An 18,759-nucleotide genomic window follows, 5' to 3' on the forward strand; every position below is an offset into this window, starting at 1 on the left:
GGAGTACGAAGTAGGAGTTAGAGACCTGGGTTCTAGGGTTCTGTTTCCTGATACTGCTGTGCTCTTTGGACAGATCATTTGACCTTTAACCCGACGGAGTTTTCCAGGTAGAAAAACACTTGCTTCCAAGACAGGGTTATTGTGGAGTCACGTAGTAAATGAAAAAGTTCCCTGGAAATTTTAACCTGTTATATAAATATTAGCATTAAAATAATTTTCATTCTGACTCTAAGAAAACGGTACGGTAAAATATGACAAATTGTTTTCTGTGGCTTTGTTCTGGTACTTTGAATTCTTCAGAATTTGCTTCAGAAAACCACTTTCATCAAGTATCTCTTCATGAAGTGTCTTTTTTACAAAGCACTCTACAAAGTACAACCCAGGATAGAACACAAACTGAATAGCTACAGTCCTGCCATTGAATAGACTTATGTACTGTTTACTGATTTACTTTTTGAAAGATAGTTACAAGCCAGGTGGGAGGTAGCACAGGCCTGTAATCCCAGTACTCGGGAGACTGAGCCAGAAAGTCACCACAAGTTTAAAGCCAGCCTGAGCTACGTAGCTAGTTTAAGGCCAGACTGACCTATATAACAAGACCATCTCAAAAACAAAACAAAATTTTAAAAAGATGGTTACAAGCTTAATCAGTGGCTTTATGAAAAAAGCATTCTCCCCAGTCTTTGAGAAAACTGAATTGTTCTTTCATACATAATGATATTGATCTACAAAATAAATACCAGTAGCAGTTTAAACTACAGTATTATGTATTATTTATGTATGTACGGCGTACTATCATTACTGCCAGTGTTTAAAATCTGAAACAAACAGCAGTGGAAAACCCCCAGCAATGTTTTGTGCCTATTTATATTTTATAATGAATTGAAAACTATGGAAGGCTTGGTGCTGAACTGCAGATATCAATTACATATGTCCATCAGACCAAGAGTGTGTTCTGTGGTTCTGGTAGTCACACAGAAAGAAAGAAATAATGGAACTAGAAGAGGTGTTAAGAGAGGTGTACAAATGGTCACCAGTGAAGAAAGATTTCAAGATTAGGCCAAAAATACTTGTTTATTTGATTTGAAAAGATGAAGGAAAAATGGAATGAAAACTAATTTTCTTACCTAATTACAAAAACTTAAAATTAGGGGCACTTTTCAGAGCTAGAAATAGGCAACTTGGGTGCAGCTAAAGAAATACTTCCTTTCTTGATTGAGAACCCACTAACTTAATCACCTTTTGGTCCAAGATAAAACTATAAACATACCTGCCCAGCAAATACAAGGTCCTGAGTTCGATCCCCAGTACCAGATTTTTAAAAAAGAGTATAAATCAGTTTAGAAGAGATGACAGATCATGGAAGCTTGGTAGAGCCTCCTGGAAATGAAGGCACTCTCATGCCCTGGTTCCTTCCGGCAGAGCACGGAGAACCCCTGGTTGAAAGTGGTGAATTCCTTCTCATCTACCCCCTCTTAGAGGCTCCCCAGCTCCTCTCTAGGCCACCACTTGGTTTTCACTTCTGCTGTACCATTTACTTCAGGGTATAGTATGACTACTGAACGCGCCTGCATAAGAGCCCCTTCCTTCAGGGATCATGTCTGTGTTTTTACCAAAGCCCCTGCCTAGTACCTGGCAAAAAGTAGGAACATCCAGTAAAGGTTCTGCTTATGGTTGACCCAATGGGGCTTTGTTCAAGTTCTTTTCCAGCTTCCATATCCACATATTAACCATAGTTCTTATTAAAACCCCTTCTTCTGTGTTTCTTAGCACAACCAATTAGTGCAATAAGTGGCTCCACCACCCCCTAGCTGTGATCTTCCTAGACCCCTTGAACCTCTGCCTTACTGTGTGGGCCTGATGATGTGCCCACCTCATAATAGACACTCAAGAATTGGAAGCTGCTGTTAGTTTATTTCCTTAAGAACTTCATTCAGGGGCCAAGGATTTAGCTCAGTGGCACGGTGCCTGCCTTGCAAGTGCACAAGTGCAAGGTCCTGAGTTCAATCACCGGTACCGCAAAAAAAAAAAAAAAAAAAAAGAACTTCATTCATTGCATACATTATGGGTGTCATAAAATGAATAAAACATAGACCTGCTTTAAAGACTTTACAGCTAAGAAAAAAAGAGTAAACAAGTGCACATGCAAGTGAGCTGTGGCGTGTGCCAGTGGGACAGGAATGGCACAGAGCACATGGGGAGCTCACAAACTGGCAGATGATCCATCTGTGGTCAGGTACAGCCAGAATTGCTTTCCAGTCATCCGTCTGGCTGTCTTAGTATTTACTTAATATAAGACTGTTTTTATTGTAATTCTGTGTTATTAATTAACTGCTGCATGGATTACATATCAGCACAAGTGATGCTGAGTAGAGACAATAAAAACTAGGTAAGGTTTTACTAAGACAACTGAGTGAAAATAATAATTAGATTTCTGCATTACCTGTTGACTTTTTAAAAATATAACCACAACCTGTGTCATTAGTATTTCTATTATTATAGCCTCATAATCCAGGAGTTTCTTAAGAATTGGGTTTAATAATGTGGTGAACCTGGTATCATTTAATCCTACTGTTGGTGATGTGCTGCATTCAGAGGGACACATTTGGGACTAATTTCTTCATACTTCTTGCTTTCCAAGGCTTCCAATAAGGGATGGACACAGAGGGTGAACACAGAGTTGGCTTTGAACTAATTTTCATGGTGTTTGTTGGGGGGTTTTTTGCCACTTTAAACAAAGTAAAAGTCGGGAGAAGAGCAGGTAGAAGGAAGTAGACAACATTAATACCTCTTCAGGAACAGCAGGAGAGATGAGGACTAATTTCTGCCTTGTATCTTTTTTATCCCATTTAATATCCATTTAATATTTCTGGTGAAAGAATAGCAATAGCCTTCCAGGAATAATTATTCAAAATTTAAAATTACCCATAGTTACTTCAACAAATTTTCATCTGTGGGTCAAATAAACTGGCACATCCATGCCATGGACTAGCCGGTAATAAAAAGGAATGCACTGTTAATACATGAAACAACCTGGATATATCTCCAGAGAATTAAGCTGGGTAAAAAAAAAAAGCCAGGCCTAGCTGGGCATGGTGATGCACACCTATAATCCCAGCACTTAGAAGGCTGACCGCAGGAGGATTGCCACAAGTTCAAGGTCAGTCAGGAATACATAGTGAGACTGTCTCAAAAAGCGGGAAAAAAAGCCTAAAATGTTACATCCTACAATATGATTTCATTTATATAAAATCCTTCAAATGACAGAATCATAGAAATGAAGAACAGATTAGTAGTTGCCAGGGTTAGGAGAGGGAATTTTGGGAGGGAAATTAGTATGGCTGTAAAAGAGCAAAGTAAAGTATCCTTATGATGAGAGGACATTCTATAGCTTGACTGAATCAGTGACAATATCCTGGTTTTGATATTATACTACAGTTTTGCAATACGTTACTATTAGAGGAAACTAGGTAAAGAGTGTATTAGATATTTGTGGTTTGTTTGTTTTTTTTACAAATGCATGTGTATCTATAGTCATTTCACAATAAAAAGTAAAAATTTTTAAAATAACCACAGTAAATTTCATGTGGATACCCACATGATTTGTGGCTTAAGCACTAAATCTTTAACATAACAAAATAGTGCTGCAAGAATCGGTAGTTTATAAAATGCTTTTTTTTAAATGCTATTTTACAAATCTTGCAACATATGAATGAGAATAGAATGAAGTATTAATGAGAAAATAAAGGTAGCTACTACTCTTAGTGTATTTCATTCTGGTTTTTTTTCCTGAGTTCGTGTGTATATTTTATTTGGTTCTTACCATAATTGGGAATATACAGTGTGTGTGGTTCTGCATTATGCTTTGTTGGATTTTCTATTACAAGGATTTCCCTGGATCTTTAAAATTCTTCAAAAACAATTTTCATTCAACTGCATATGCCATCATATGGATATCTATAATGTGTCATTGTCTTAGATTTATCTTCTATTTCATATGATAAATATCCTTATATATAAATCTATTTTTTCCTGAAGGTAGCCTTTTGTAAGTAGAATTACTGAATCAAAGCACATGAGCCTTTTTAAGGCTGTTTGGTTTATTTACCAGCTTGTTTTCTGGAAAAATGGCACTGATTGACATTCTCACCAATAAGCATGTGAGAATAGATAAGGTGTATGACAAGAAGAATTGGAAACAGCATAGAGTTCTAGAAGATAATTTTATCTTTATCTAAAACGGGTTTTCAGCCTGAGCACTACTGACATTTTGAGCCAGGTAATTCTGTGCTGTGGGGTGCTGCCTGGGCATCATAGGATATTTAGCAGCATCCCTAGCCTCTGCCTGATGTTGTGAAAATAAAAACTATCAATATCTCCAAACTTCGTGTCTGTGTGTGCGTGTGAGTGCGTTTGTGTGTGTGTGTGTGTGTTACTGGGGACCGAACCCAGGGGTTTAGCACTGAGCTACATCCTCAACCCTTTTTTTAAAGTTTGAGACAAGGTTTCACTGATTGCTAACTTGGCCATGGTGGGTTTGAGTTTAGGATCCTCCTGCCTCAACCTCCCAGAGTGTTGGGATTATAGGTATGTGCTACCACACCTGGCTCTCCAGACTTTTTTTTTTGTACCGGGATGGAACTCGGGTCCTTGCGCTTTCGCTTTCGAGGCAGGCAGTGGAACCACCGAGCTAAATCCCCAGCCCCACCAGACTTTTAAGATAAATGTCCCTTTGAGGAGCAAAATTGCTCCTGGTTGAGAACCACTAATCCAAAGATTTAAATGTACAATGAAGCACTTAGTCTTAGACTTTCTCTGGTGTGTACAGTTGTTCTGAAGCTAGCCTCTTGGGAGGGTTTTTATGGAGTATAAAAGTATATAGTGTTTACAGAGTAAAATAGTCCAGTCATTTCTGTAAGGTTATGTAAATGACTTGGATACTCCTCAGTGTGAATCTTTCCTTGTTAATACCTGCCAGGTATCCCGGTTGTAAGAGGAAATATAAAGAAGCAACAATACTTCCACTTGCTTTGCCCTATAAAAATGAATTGCCTTGAAATTTAAGATGGTAATTGTACGTGCCCATTCATATACCCAGCTTTGATCTTTGTCTTCTGAATAAGAAAGGCCTGACAGAATGAAAATGAGTTTTGTTCTTTTGATTTTCTACATAAAGATGGAAAGGAAAGGAATGGACTAGAATTTTTGTTAACTAAAATTGGGTCCTTAAAAGTCCTCCAAAGCTTATTTTAAGTGGCAGGAACTCCAAGTTGAAGATGTGTCCCCAAATCTACAGCTGGCTGTGCTCTCAATTCATAAAGGAATGCCCTAGTGTAAAAGATTCACCTGAGTTTCTGTATTTCAAAACACCTTGGGGTCCTGACATCCAAACTGTCTTTCTGATAATACAACCTACTGCACCCAGATCTTCTAGTTGCTCAGTTAGAGTTAAAATTTCTGAAATTCAAAGAACACATTCTTCAGTTTAGTTTTAAAAATGAAGAGCACACAAATACATTATTGAGAACATAAACTCACTGAAAACACTCTCCCTTAAATGACATGAAACTCATTTAAGCGTAGCCTTCAATAAAGACACTAGCCTTTAAAGTTCTGATGTGTTCATTGTTCATAAGAGTAAGATTAACCTATTATAAAGGTTAGTTTAATGTTGACTTTCTGTACTAGCTGTTTTTTTTCTGTTTGTTTCCTTAGGAGCAGTCTCACAGGTGCTGGACAGCCTGGAAGAGATTCACGCACTCACAGATTGCAGTGAAAAGGACCTAGATTTTCTACACAGTGTTTTCCAGGATCAGCACCTTCACACACTGCTAGATGTAAGTTTTGATTTTTTGGTTTTTGTTTTGTTTTGTTTTTGGTGAGGTGAGTATTTGGCATAACTTTGTTTTTCATTAAGTTTATTGGTATATTTTAGGTATACAATACAGTTACTTTCATCATTGGGAACTTGTACCTTTACATGATGTATCTTGGTTCTTATTTTTTCCCCATTCCCCTGCCCTCCCTTCAACCCCTCCACTCCTCCCTATTTACAGAGACTGTTTCCATTTTTTCCTAGCACAACTTTTTACTTTCTACTAATTCTCAGATGTCCACTATAAAATCCTTTTTCACTTGCCTTATATCTATGAGAAATGTAGAAAAATCATCCATCGAAGGAACAGTGGAAAAAATGTATATATTTATGTTCATAAATTATATATGTATGCAGGTGATATATGAGTTGTTTTTGGGGGGTTTTTTTGGTAGCGGGGATCGGACTCGGGTCCTTGTGCTTGTGAGGCAGGCGGTGGAACCACTGAGCTAAATCCCCGGCCCCTTATATATGAGTTTTTAAAGAGTGTAGCACAACCATAATTTATCAAAATACAGTGGATCCTTGACTTATGAACTCAGTTGGTTCCCAAGAGCTGGTGGTAACTAAAGTTGGTTGTAAGTCAATTCAGCTGAGATCTGGCTGTTTACCTGGGTACACACTATAGATAACAAGAGGCAGATGAATCTTCCATTAACCTAATTAACCCAAGTTGTTTGTATATCAGGCCAGTCGCAACTTGAAGGTCTACTGTATTTTTATTCTATTAGAAGAATCCACTGATTTTAGCTGTGATTGCTTTTTATTGACTTTAAATATCATTTTAAAACATCATGCCTTAAGTAAAAGTATAGAAGAGAGAAAATAAGATAGTGTGTCTGACCATATTCACAGATTTCATATTTCACATCACTAGGTTTCATAGATTCAGTGTGCTTTCCTTAAAAGAGTATATTCCATGATATGATAGGTTCCATTGACAGCAGATTACAATCCAGAGAAAAAACAAAAGCTGACCAATTATGTCTGCCTTCAGTTTAGTCACAGTTTAAGTAAAATACCTTAGACAACCGGTTCACTTCAGCAGTGAAAACTTTCTTGAGTGTACATGTTAGTCATTTTACGAGAAAAACTCTCCCAAATGCAAGAGCAATATTTGCTTTGGGGTACCTAGAACTGTTTTGTGTGGATTCATCCACCATATGATGCAAATTACACCAAAGCAAAATTTTCCTGAATGTGCTCTGAGGTAGCAATGGGTGTTGCCCTGGTAGCAAGGGGAAATAGATCTTAATTTATTGGCTAAACTGTTTATTGACTAAATAAGTTTGGGAAATGCTACATTCTTTAGTCCCTTTATACAGATTCACAATGGGCATTATTATATCCACAGCTCTGAGAAGTCCTTTGTTAATGGCTTTTCTCAAACTAACTTGGGCACAGATATTTTATTCACAGTCTTGATGAGCCCTGTTTGGATGAGGACCAATTTGGAGAAAGCTAAGCTAAGAATGTTATGTTTCAGCTTCACACTGTGTAGTTGTGGGTTTCTAACAGTAGCTTCTTTCCATCAATTTGGTCACTTCAAAGTAGTCATCAGATTTCCATAGTTAGTTTGGATTTTTTATGTAGTGCATGGGTTGATTAGGGTTGACTAATTGCTGTAACATGCAATTCTAAAATTTGAGCTCTTATCAGAATAAAAGCTTATTTCTTCGTCACCTCACAATCCAATGACAGTAGGTAAGGGAAGTTCCACAGAGTCATTCAGGGACCCAGGCCTCTTCCATTGTGTACCTCTGCTGTCTTCCAGTGTCTTAGAATCTTCTGCTGTATCCCTTGCACCCAGCCAGCATAAGAGACAAGAGAAAGCATGGACAATCTTTCAGGATCAATGCTGGAAATGGACTACATCACTTTTACCCACATTTTAGTGGCAAGTATTAGTTACATGCCTAACCTAGATGCAAAGGAGCTGGAAAATATAGTTTAGAAATATACTCAAGAAGATAAGAAATTGGATCTCCTCTTTAGTGTAATTTATCTGAAGTAGTTTGAGAAACATTTATTTTAAATAAGTACTACTTTCCTTGAACCCTAAAAAGCCCTTGAAATTCATTCTGTTTTGTAGATAGCTCAGTAGCATTCCATTATCACAATCTTTATCAAAAGCAGCAGCAACATTGTTATTGTTATGTGTTATTTGAATTAGAATTTGAATTCTGTTCATTGGCTATTTAAATACCTAGTGCTCAGTATAATTGCTTTGTATGATGCTGAAAGTTTTTGTGATTGTGACTTTACTGCAGAAGCCCAGGAGAACTAATTAGGTTAGGAAAACTAGTTAGTGGTATATTTAGAAGATGCTGTAACAGTATCTAGAAATTCTTTTTATTTCATTATAGTCAGTGATTAGGTCATTGCTGAGTAGATTTGCTGTTTTGTTTTGTTTTAGATTAAGGACTTCTAATTTAAAGGCTTCAAGAAGCCTAAATTGTTGTAAAAGTTGTATTTTTCTTACCAAGGCAACAAGGTGCATGTCCTAGTTACTTTCTTGTGGCTGGTACAGAATGCCCATAACCCACAAGTTAAAGAAGGAAAAGTTTATTTTGGCTCACAGTTTGTAAACGTTTCAGTCCAGAGTCGGCTGGTTCCAAGGCAAGGTAGCATGGCAGAGGGACATGACAGAGGTGAAACAGTCCATAACGGGGTAGGCAGGAAGCAGAGCAGCATCAAGGAAGAAGAAGGATGGAGATAGATATATATATATATATATATATATATATATATCTATCTCCATCCTTCCAGGCCACACCCAGTGATCCACATCTTCCCACTAGGCTTCACCTTCCAACATCACACCCAGCTATAAACCCATCAATGGACTAATCTAGTATCACACAACCATGGTCCAGTCACCTCCCAAAGGCCCCACCTATGAGCACATGAGGCTTTGGGGGAACATCTGGATATAAGCCATGACAGGCACACCAAGCTTGAGACTTCAGGGGAGATTTAAGAACATTGCTGGTTTGTACAGAGGGAAAGATAATCACATACAAACTGAACTTTTCTAGCTGCTACTTATTCCCTGATATGGAACTTTTCAGACCTCATTAAAAATATTAATCTTTAGTAATTATTCTGTTTGGTAGAAACTATCCTAATTTCAGAAGATATTCATAGATTTGAATAGAAAAAAATACTTAAATTTCCTTTGTCAAGTGCAAGGTCCCGAGTTTGTTCTCTGGTACAAAAAAAAAAATTTCCTTTGGATTCTTTTGAATTACAAACCTAGAGAAGTATCTGCATTATCAGCATCTGCCCTGTAAGTATAGCTTAATTTGAAAAGAAGCTATTGGACTACAAATGAACCATGCCAGGCCGGGGATTTAGCTCACTGGTTCTGCCACCGGCCTTACAAGCACAAGGTCCCGAGTTCGATCCCCGGTACCACATAAAAAAAAAAAAAAGAACCATGCCCATTAAAAAAGACAAGGAGTAGCTCAAGGTAGAACACTTCCCTAGAATGCACAAGGCCCTGTATCAGAGGTCAATCAATCCTCTGACTGCCTAGAAAGGGGGACAGTGAGGGCTAAAGAAAAAAAGACAGTAGAGACTTGCATAATCTCAAGTATGGGGGAACGGGAGGTCAGTGCCTCAGAGCGGGCAAAGACACACTCTGAGCTTGCCACTATTTATTGGATTCATAGGGAGTATCAGATGACTCAGAGGATGGCAATAATCCTAAATTCATGAGAATCACATAATCGGAGGAAGTATCAGAGGTCTCAGAGGGTGTCGGTAATCATATGATGATGGGGATCTTATACTGATGAGTATCTTAGGTCGATGAGGAGCTTAAATTGATTAGAACAGTGAGATGAGCAAAACATTCTTACAATAGATAATGTGAAATAGGAAGTAAAGGTCCAAAGGGGAAGGGGAAGTGGGAGGCATACAGGAAAGGAAAGAAGGGAAAGGAATAAATATGAGAAAAGGAAAAAACAGAAACAAAGTTTTGGTAAATAGGGAGGAGTAGAGGGGTTGACAGGAGGGCAGGGGAATGGGGAAAAAATAAGAACCAAGATATATTATGTAAGGGTACAAATTTGCAGTAATGAATGGCGTCATATTGTATACCTAAAAGAGAAAACTAAGCCATGGTATTTCCTGATTTTCAGAGAATTTTCCTGATTTTGGAGTCACTCATGAACTCTAGAGCTGTCCTGAAATTACTGAGTATGAGCTGGCCCTGGGCAGTGTTTGGATGCATGTGGTTCTGAATATCCAAACTAAGACATCCTTAAATGAAGACATCCTTAATCATTATGAGTAATGTAAGCCATCATTGGAATATAGCCTTATGCCAGATTTATTAAACTCTTGTTTCATTGCTAAAAGGCTACATTTCAGTGACATAATCAATGAAGTAGTCAAGCGACTGGCATACTTAAATGCTTATAGTACACATTAAAAAGGAAACCTGGGCATGACCAACCTTTTGGAAGAAGTGTTTCAAACTTTGACCATCCATTTTTCTTTCTTCCATTGTTCCATATCCCATGCTTGGTTTCAGATCATTTTGTCTTACAGAATGAAAATTGATTCCTCTTTTAAGGATTCCAAATAGTGGCACTCAGTGGTATTGTTTTATGGACCATGCCTTGATTAAAGTTATCTAATCCCACTGAGCCACTTTGTGAAATGTCTTTATTATGTTTGTCATTCCTGTTAGTTCATTAACACTCTAAATAGCTAAATTTGAGGCCATAATATTTAAGCTGACAAGGAGAAACAGGATTAAGTTCCTAGGGATGACTAAAGATCATCCATGGCTGTTTTTTCTAGTCAAGCCTTTACAATAATAACAAGCTCATAATTTTAAAAGACATTATTAGAATCTAGAGAGAACAAAATTACTGCAGTGTTGAAAGTACTATGACAACAACAGGGATGAACCTGCACAATACTGTGTTCAGTGAAATAAGCCAGGCACAGAGGGGCAAACAGTATATGACCTCACTCATGTGAGGGATCTAAAGAAAGTGATCTCATAAAAATAGAGTGGAATAGTCATGATGACAGGCTGGGAAGTTTAGGGGGACTAGAGGAATAAGGAGAGGTTGGTCAACAGGTACAGAATCACTGTTAGGAGAAATAAATTCTGCTAATCTATTGCACAATAGGGTGACTATGGTTAACAATATTATTTTAAATATTTTAATAGCTAGAAGAAAGGATTTTGAGTGTTCTCACCACAATGAAATGATAGCTGTATGAGGTGATGGATAGGCTAAATGCCTTGATTTGATTATTACACAATGTACACACATATCAGTACACCACATCATACTCCATAAACATTTAAAATTATTGTGTTGAGTTTTTTCAAAGAAGTAATACACTGGTTCCACAGAGGAAGAAACTTTTTCTGATTTTAAATTTAGTAAATACATCTAGTTTAATCTATAGTTAGAAACAGATCCAGAGATATCTAACGTTTACTGCCTAACTGCTTCCACCCTGACACACATACACTGCTCGTTATTTTGTGGCAAGAAATATAGAGGAGTGAGGAGGACCTATTTGGTCTAGCTTGTCTCAGTCTAATTTAAGCCTATGTTGAGATGGTCTGCATACTTAGCAAGACCCTGTCTCAAAATAAAAAATAAGAAAGGATTGGGGATGTAGTGCAGTACAAAAGCTCTGGGTTCAATAAGAGTTAAGATGTGATAAGTACATGTACCTACTCCCTAAAGTGAATGTACTAATAAAATAAAATCAATTTAAGAAAAATTTTTAAATAACAAAAAGATAGATAGATTGATTGATAGATTGATTGATTTTAACAGGTGTTTAGTTTGCCTGGGCTGCCAAACCAAAGTGCCACAAACTGAGTAGTTTAAAACAACAGGAATTTAGCCAGGTGTGGTGGCACACACCTGTAATCCTAGCACAAGTGGGAGGCTGAGACAGGAAGATCACAAATTCAAGCCCAGCCTGGCCAATTTAGTGACTTATCATGACCCTGTCTCAAAATTAAACTTGTTTTGTTTTGTTTTGCTTTGTTTTGTTTTGGTACCGGGGATCAGCCAAGGCAGGTGTCGGCACCACTGAGCTAAATCTCCAGCCCTAAACAGTGTTTTTAAAGGGCTAGGGAATACAGCTCAGTCCAAAGGCCCAATACTGGAGAAAACAACAAAAACCCAGAAATGTGTTTTCCAACAGTCCAGCAAGCTAGGAAGTCCTACATCAGGGTGTCAGCAGCCTCCAAAGGCTCCAGGGAAGAAACCTTCCTTGCCTCTTCCAGCTCCTGGTGGTCGCCAGCTGTTCTTGGTGTTCCTTGGTTTATAGACACATTGCTCTAATCTCTGCCTCCGGGCACCAAATGTCATTCTCCTCTGTGTTTTTTTGTCTGTGTCTTCACATGGCCTTTGAAGGGCACCAGCCGTTGGATTTAGAACCTGCCCTAATCCATGACCTCATTTTAATTAATTACATTGAAAACCACCATTTCCAAATAAGGTCATATTTTTAGGTTCTGGGTAGATGTGAATTTTGAGGAGATAAAATTCAGCCCAGTAGAGTTTGGAAAACTGATTTTACCCTGGGTTAATTAATTCTTTAGGTATAAGTGCAAATTATACAAATCTAATATAAAATAATGAAATGTTACTCTGCTGACCAATCATTAGACTTTTTTGGGAATTGGTGTTTAAGTGTGGTGTGAGGTTTTTTTAGGATATTTTGAATCAATGAGTTGGAATTTTTATGTGATACCTTTGGTGGTCAACTGATGGATAAGTTTTTGATGGTTTTATTTTTCAGATAAAAAGCATTTTGCCAAAGTTATTTAGTGATAATTCCATCTTCTCAATTTTTTGTAGAAATTTTCCTTTTACAGAATAAATGTTTACTCTGTAATCAATAATGTTACGAAACATTGTTAAATGACACATTTATCTCTCTCTGCCAAATTTTGACAATCAAGTTTTCTGCGACCATCTGTCATACTTCTGAACAGCTGTTAGCATTTGTTTCACACTGTATTTCCATAGCAAATGTGATGCCCCTACCTAATTAAGATTATTTTTGTAGCAAATCTTAAAATTGTTTTCTAAAACTGTAATCAATGATTAGATCAAGAAAGCAAAAGATCTAGCTGCAATAGCAACTTAATTTAGAAGTCTTTGTAATATTAATTTATAAGTAGACTTCTATAATACATTAATATTTTTAAATATTGCATTACAAATAAACTGGTGTGTGGAATCCAACATATTTTGTTTGACTGATATCATTATGTTTTACTGTTTATGGAGAGTTAGAGTTTTTCCATCTGGCTGGAGTTAGCACTGGAAAACTACAACTCTTGATTTACTGTTTTGCTTTTTTGAGATGACATTAACTTTATGGTCATATTTGGAATAGCATATTTTTAGAACTCATAAGTTTCCTAAAGGGAAAAAAATTGAAGTTTTACAGTAATCTGATGATAATGTTTTTGAGGAATTTGGGGTCTGAGAAATAAGTTAATATAGTTTGGATGTCTAAAGAGATTGCCAGTCAGGAAATGCCATAGCTAAATTTCTCATGAATTTGTAGTCCAGAGAGTTTTGCACTTAAATGTCTCAAATAACAAGCCTATCTGAGGACTTAGGGAGGATGAGCTACTGGCAAGTTGTCAGGATCCTAGAATGAAACTGGCTGGGTAGGGGGTCCCTTCCCATTGGTGGTGGTCTTTGTACTACTTGCTTCCAAGTGTACTGCTACTTATGTGGCATTTGAGGGCCTCTAATTCTGCCATTTCTAACTGGCTAGGCAAAAACTTCTGCATCAGTGTATGAAAGTGTTATTGTCAATGGAAAGTACTACATCAAACAAGATGCCTGAGAGCTAGAAATGCCATATATTCTGAATATTTCTTCTACCTTTTCTTTTTTAATGTAGATACCATTTTTTAAAAAAAACTAAGCATGTTATCATTTGTTAGGCAACTAACAAAAAAAGCCAGCATAATCAGGAACAAAAGCAAGGATTGTCCCCTCTTAGCATTTACTACTTAATGTTGTAGTGGAGGTTCTGGCCAATGCAATAAGAAAAAGAAATGCAAGGCGTAAATGTTAGAAAGGAAGATATAAAAGTGTCCTCTTGCAGAGATGTGATCTTGCATGGAGAAAAACCTTAAGGATTTTACAAAAAAAAATTAGAACTAATAACAAGTTTAACAAGGTCACAAGATATAAGATCAGTGTATACAGATTATCTATATATCTACATACAAGTAGCAAAAATTTAAAAATAAAATTTAAGAAATATTCATAATATGACCAAAAGTAAATACTTAGAAGTAAGTTGAACTAAAGTAGTGTAAGACTTGTACACTGGAAATTATAAAATGTTACTGAAAGAAAATAAGGTCTAAATAGATATTTATAGATTGGTAGACTCAATATTGTTAACATGGGAATTTTTTCCATACTGATCTATAGATTCAATATAACCTTATCAATATTCCATCAGGATTTCCTTGTAGAAATTTACAAGGTAATCCTAAAACTTTATGTAGAACTATCGAAACAGTTTAGAAAGAAGAATAAAGTTGGAGGACTGATTTTAAAACTTCGTATAAAGCTGCACTAATGTGGCATGATATTGGTGTAAAGGTAGACATATAGATCAGTGGAATGGAAGACAGTTGAGAAATAAATTCTTACATTTATGGTTATTTCTCAACAAAGATGCCAAGGCAATTAAATGGGAAATTAATAGTCTTTTTTAAAAAGGGAGTTGGAGCAATTGGACATCCATTTGCAAAGAAGTGAACTTAGTCCCTTTTCTCACACCATATACAAAAATTGCCTCAAAATGCTTCAGACTTCCATCGTAAGAGCTTAAAACTATAAATATTTTTCCGGAACTAAAAAAAAGACTTTATTTATTGAGGGCAAGAGGATGCAAACAATATAAAAATCAAAAGCTTATCTAGCATTTAACTAACTTTCCTTTCTCTGCTTGTCCAATGAGAGCTGGATCTTATTTGTACATTTTCTAAGGGTCCTGATCTGCTCATGAAATCTTTATACACAGGGAAACTGAGGGGCAGATTCCGTAAGTGGCCCTTTGGGAGAACTCTCATCTGGGCAGGAGTAAATGTTCAATTCTGCCTACTTCTTTCCCCTCTGTTTCATGTGCACTACAAAATAATCATTGCACGCAATGGTGAGGCCTGCGATTAGTGAAAAGAAGCTCTGGAAGCCCACTTTGCCGTCTCGGCACTGGTCCAGGACCTTCATGATTTTGTCCACAGCCAGAGGATCTTTTTGATTTTCCAAAACCCCAGGGAACTCCTTTTCCATGAGTACTCGCAGGTCCTCCTTCGTTAAGTAGCCTTTGTCCCTGGCAAATTTATGAAATGTAAACATCATGGTTTCCATGGCATGTTCCATTTGGGATGGCATTTTGGTGAAGTCTGTCGAAACCCGGGCTCTTGGGCTGCGGGCGGCGGGTGGGTGGTGGCCTAAAACTATAAAAATTTTAAAAGAAAATGTAAAAATAAATCTTTAGTACCTTGGTTTAGGTAAAGAGTTCTGAGACAATACACAAAGCAATATGAGGAAATTTAAATGTTCTGAAACTGGATTGAGATAGTAGTTGTACAACAGTATAAATTTAACAAGAGTCATCAAACTGTACACTCATAATACTGCAAATTAGGTGATTTTTAAATGATACTTCAACAAAGCCTTTAAAAGTAAAAAATGAGAAAAAAGAAATGTATTTTTTAAAACTATTTTAACCTTTTTGCATTATTTTAAGATTTTATCAATCAGCTTTCCTGTCACTGGGACTAAATACCTGACACCCACAACTTAAAGGAGGAGAGATTTATTTTAGCTCACGTTTTTCAGGGGACTCAGGCCATGGTCTGCTGGCTCCAAGCAGAATGACATGGTAGAATGGCATGATGCAGAATTGTCACTTACTCCGTGGCTTCCTTAAAGCAGAGAGAGAAGAGAAGAGGTGGGGACCCTTCCAGGTCACACCACCTAACAGCACATTCAGCTACTAAACTCATCAATGGATGAATCCACCGATGAGTATAGCGCCCCCATGATCCACTCACCCTTCACACATGAGAATTTGGGGGACATTTTAGATCTAAACCACAACAGAGATAAAGCAGTATTGGAAGATCCTTTGGTGTGCTGTGGATCCTTGTGTACTGTGGATCACACAACATATAACATCATTTGTAATTCATTGCTCACATGGTGACAGCAGTTGCAGTGCTTCATGGCATTGTCCATCCATCCTAACACCAGTACAGGAAAGCCACACTGTCTCCTGTCTGCAGTGCAAAGAGCCCATTGAGGAGATCAGCGTGGCAGATTTCATAGGGCCATTATACTAAATTAAAATTGAGTTTTGTGACTAAGAATGTATCATCAACTCTACTAACTTTAACAAATTTTCTGGGTATGGTGGCAGATACCTATAATCCCAGCTTCTGGCAAAGCTAAGTCAGGAGGACTGCAAGTTTTAAGCCAGCCTAAGCAATTTAGCAAGACTGTGTCTCAAAATGAAATTTTAAAATGGGCTAGAAACATAGCTCAGTTCACTCCCTCAGTTGAATCCTCAGTTCTAAAAAAATAAAAATAAAAAACTAAATTAAGGATTTTTTTCTTTCAAAACTGTTTTATTAATCAGTATGTATGTGTGCCTCATAGAAGAAGCCCAGATTGTCTTTTTTGTTTGAAAACATGATGAATTACCTAATTTTATGTATTTTTCAATTAAGGAGGAGAGCTTCTCAGAGCAGTATGTTTTAGTTCATTCCCTCTACATTCAAGTACATGTTTGCCATTTCCCAAAGTTCACAGCTTTTTGGTAAATTTTATTTGGCATGATATCAGTGTTTTGGTCTTTCTGTGGTGATAATATATACCCAACATAAAATTTGCCATTTCAGAAATTTTTAAATGTGCACTTTAATGGTGTTAAATACATTCACATTATTGCCCAACCATCACCACCATCTAGCTCCAGAATTCTTTCATCTTCCCCAACTGAATCTCCATTAATAATAATAACTCCCCATGCCCTACCCTCTCCTTAGCCCCTGGCAACTACCATTGTACTTGCTGACTCTGTCAATGATACTGTTCTAGGGACCTCATATAAGTGGAATTACACAATATTTGTCTTTTCATGACTAGTTTATTTCACTTAACATAACATCCACAAGATTCATCCATATTGTGACTGTGTCAGAATTCCTTCCTTTTTAAAGCTGAGTAATATTTCATTGTGTAGCTGCCACATTTTGTTGTCTAGTCATTCACTATCCATGTTTTGTGATTAACAATTATATAATAAGGAAAGCAAAATTCTCAGTATAAGGCTGCCTCATAGTAGAGAATGGGAACTCTGCATTGGTTACCTTTCCACACAACTGCTCTTTCTAAGTCCAAAGTTAGCTCCCATGTCCTAGTCTTAAAGAATGTGATTTTTCTCTGAATGGATTACTGACTGTGGAGTCCCTCTGGTTCCTATCTTTGGTCAGATGAATTACTTCTTAAACCAAGGTTTGGAATTTATTCTAGAATACCAAGAGTCATGAATCAGCTGGTACCAGTGTTACCCAGAGTGCCCATTCTCTTTTTAGGACACCATAGTCAACTTTACCAGAAGGCAAGGGAATTTTCAAAAAACCTTAAAGTACAACAAATGCTGATTCTTCTTTATGTCATTCTCAAGGAGGAGCCTCCCCATAGAAAGAAATGTGATATGCTCACAAACCATTGCAATCCAAGAACATAGCTGCTTTCTTCTCTCTGTGGCCCATCACACATTATCTCATAAAACCACTTCTTCCAGACTTTGTATTCTTCTTTTTAATCCAGAAATTCATGTTTGCTACAACTGTTCATACAGGTACTTGGTGTTTACCTGTGCAAAATCAGTCATGTCAAAAACCATAAGTGATTAGATAAAATAACATATAACACATGTAATGTCACATAAATGCTGTCTTTTAAAGCAGCAAATTAATAGAGATATCCATTTAGTATAAATATCATTTACCTACAGTTATAGACGCTTAAGAAGAACAGGGCTAGAAAATGAGTTTTTAAAACTTTTTTTAAAATTAAAAAAGAAATGCAGGGCCAGGATTTAGCTCAGCGGCACTGCGCCTGCCTCAAAACCACAAGGTCCTGAGTTTGATCCCCAGTATGAAATAAAAAAGGAAAGAAAGGAAGAAAGAAAGGAAAGGAAGGAAGGAAGGGGGAGAGGGGTGGGGGGAGAAAGCAGGCAGGCAGGCAGGCATATCATAGGGAAATTTTCTACAGTTGGGCAAACTTTTTTATGTGGTATTAAAAAGTGCCATATCTCAGAAGGAAACAAAATCGTATCTGTCTATATCAGATCATCTAATTGGTTGTTTTCCCTCCTGCTTTCTTTTGCTTGCTCCAAAATAAGCAATGTGATTTGTCTCTTACGAGACTTAATTTTAGAGTTATTTGCTAACTTAAAAAGATGTAAAGAACGTCAGGTTAGGTTTTCTGAGGCCAGTTTTTTAGTTTCTCAGAAAGACTGCCAACTGACAGGAAATCCACCACACTGAACTATATTGTTAAGCCAACAAAGGGACAGTCTTTTTAGATTTAACTAGGAGGTCAACCAAGTCTTAATTTCTTGAATTTAAAAATAAATCTCTGTGAGTGCAATGTTGTAATAATCTTAAAACAAAATGCTATATAGAGACAAATAAAACTTAAACCAAACAGAGGCTTTCTTACACCTACTCTTGCTGTCAGAATCCAAAATATTTTGCAACTCTTTCAGAAAATCTTGAACTGGCCAGATGTACTGAACTTTCATTTATCTGATTTGCTGCCAGAAAAAAAAAACTTTAA

At 37.0% G+C, this 18,759-nt stretch overlaps 1 protein-coding gene and 1 pseudogene across 17 annotated transcripts in view; one reads left to right on the plus strand and one right to left on the minus strand.

Moving 5' to 3' along the window:
* Cask (calcium/calmodulin dependent serine protein kinase) overlaps positions 1 to 18,759 on the plus strand; it is a 381,402-nt gene that overhangs the window by 275,673 nt on the left and 86,970 nt on the right. For all 17 annotated transcript variants that reach the window (XM_087189842.1, XM_004850000.4, XM_004849999.4 and 14 more), the window contains one exon: positions 5,716 to 5,837. In XM_087189842.1, the coding sequence (XP_087045968.1) occupies positions 5,716 to 5,837 (122 nt within the window). The remainder of the gene's footprint in view (positions 1 to 5,715; positions 5,838 to 18,759) is intronic.
* Positions 14,631 to 15,442, minus strand: LOC101696502 (protein S100-A10 pseudogene; annotated as a pseudogene).

Source organism: Heterocephalus glaber, unplaced genomic scaffold (assembly GCF_053883595.1).
Source record: "Heterocephalus glaber isolate CG9 unplaced genomic scaffold, H.glaber_assembly_v1.0 deba00001547, whole genome shotgun sequence".
NCBI lineage: Eukaryota > Metazoa > Chordata > Mammalia > Rodentia > Bathyergidae > Heterocephalus > Heterocephalus glaber.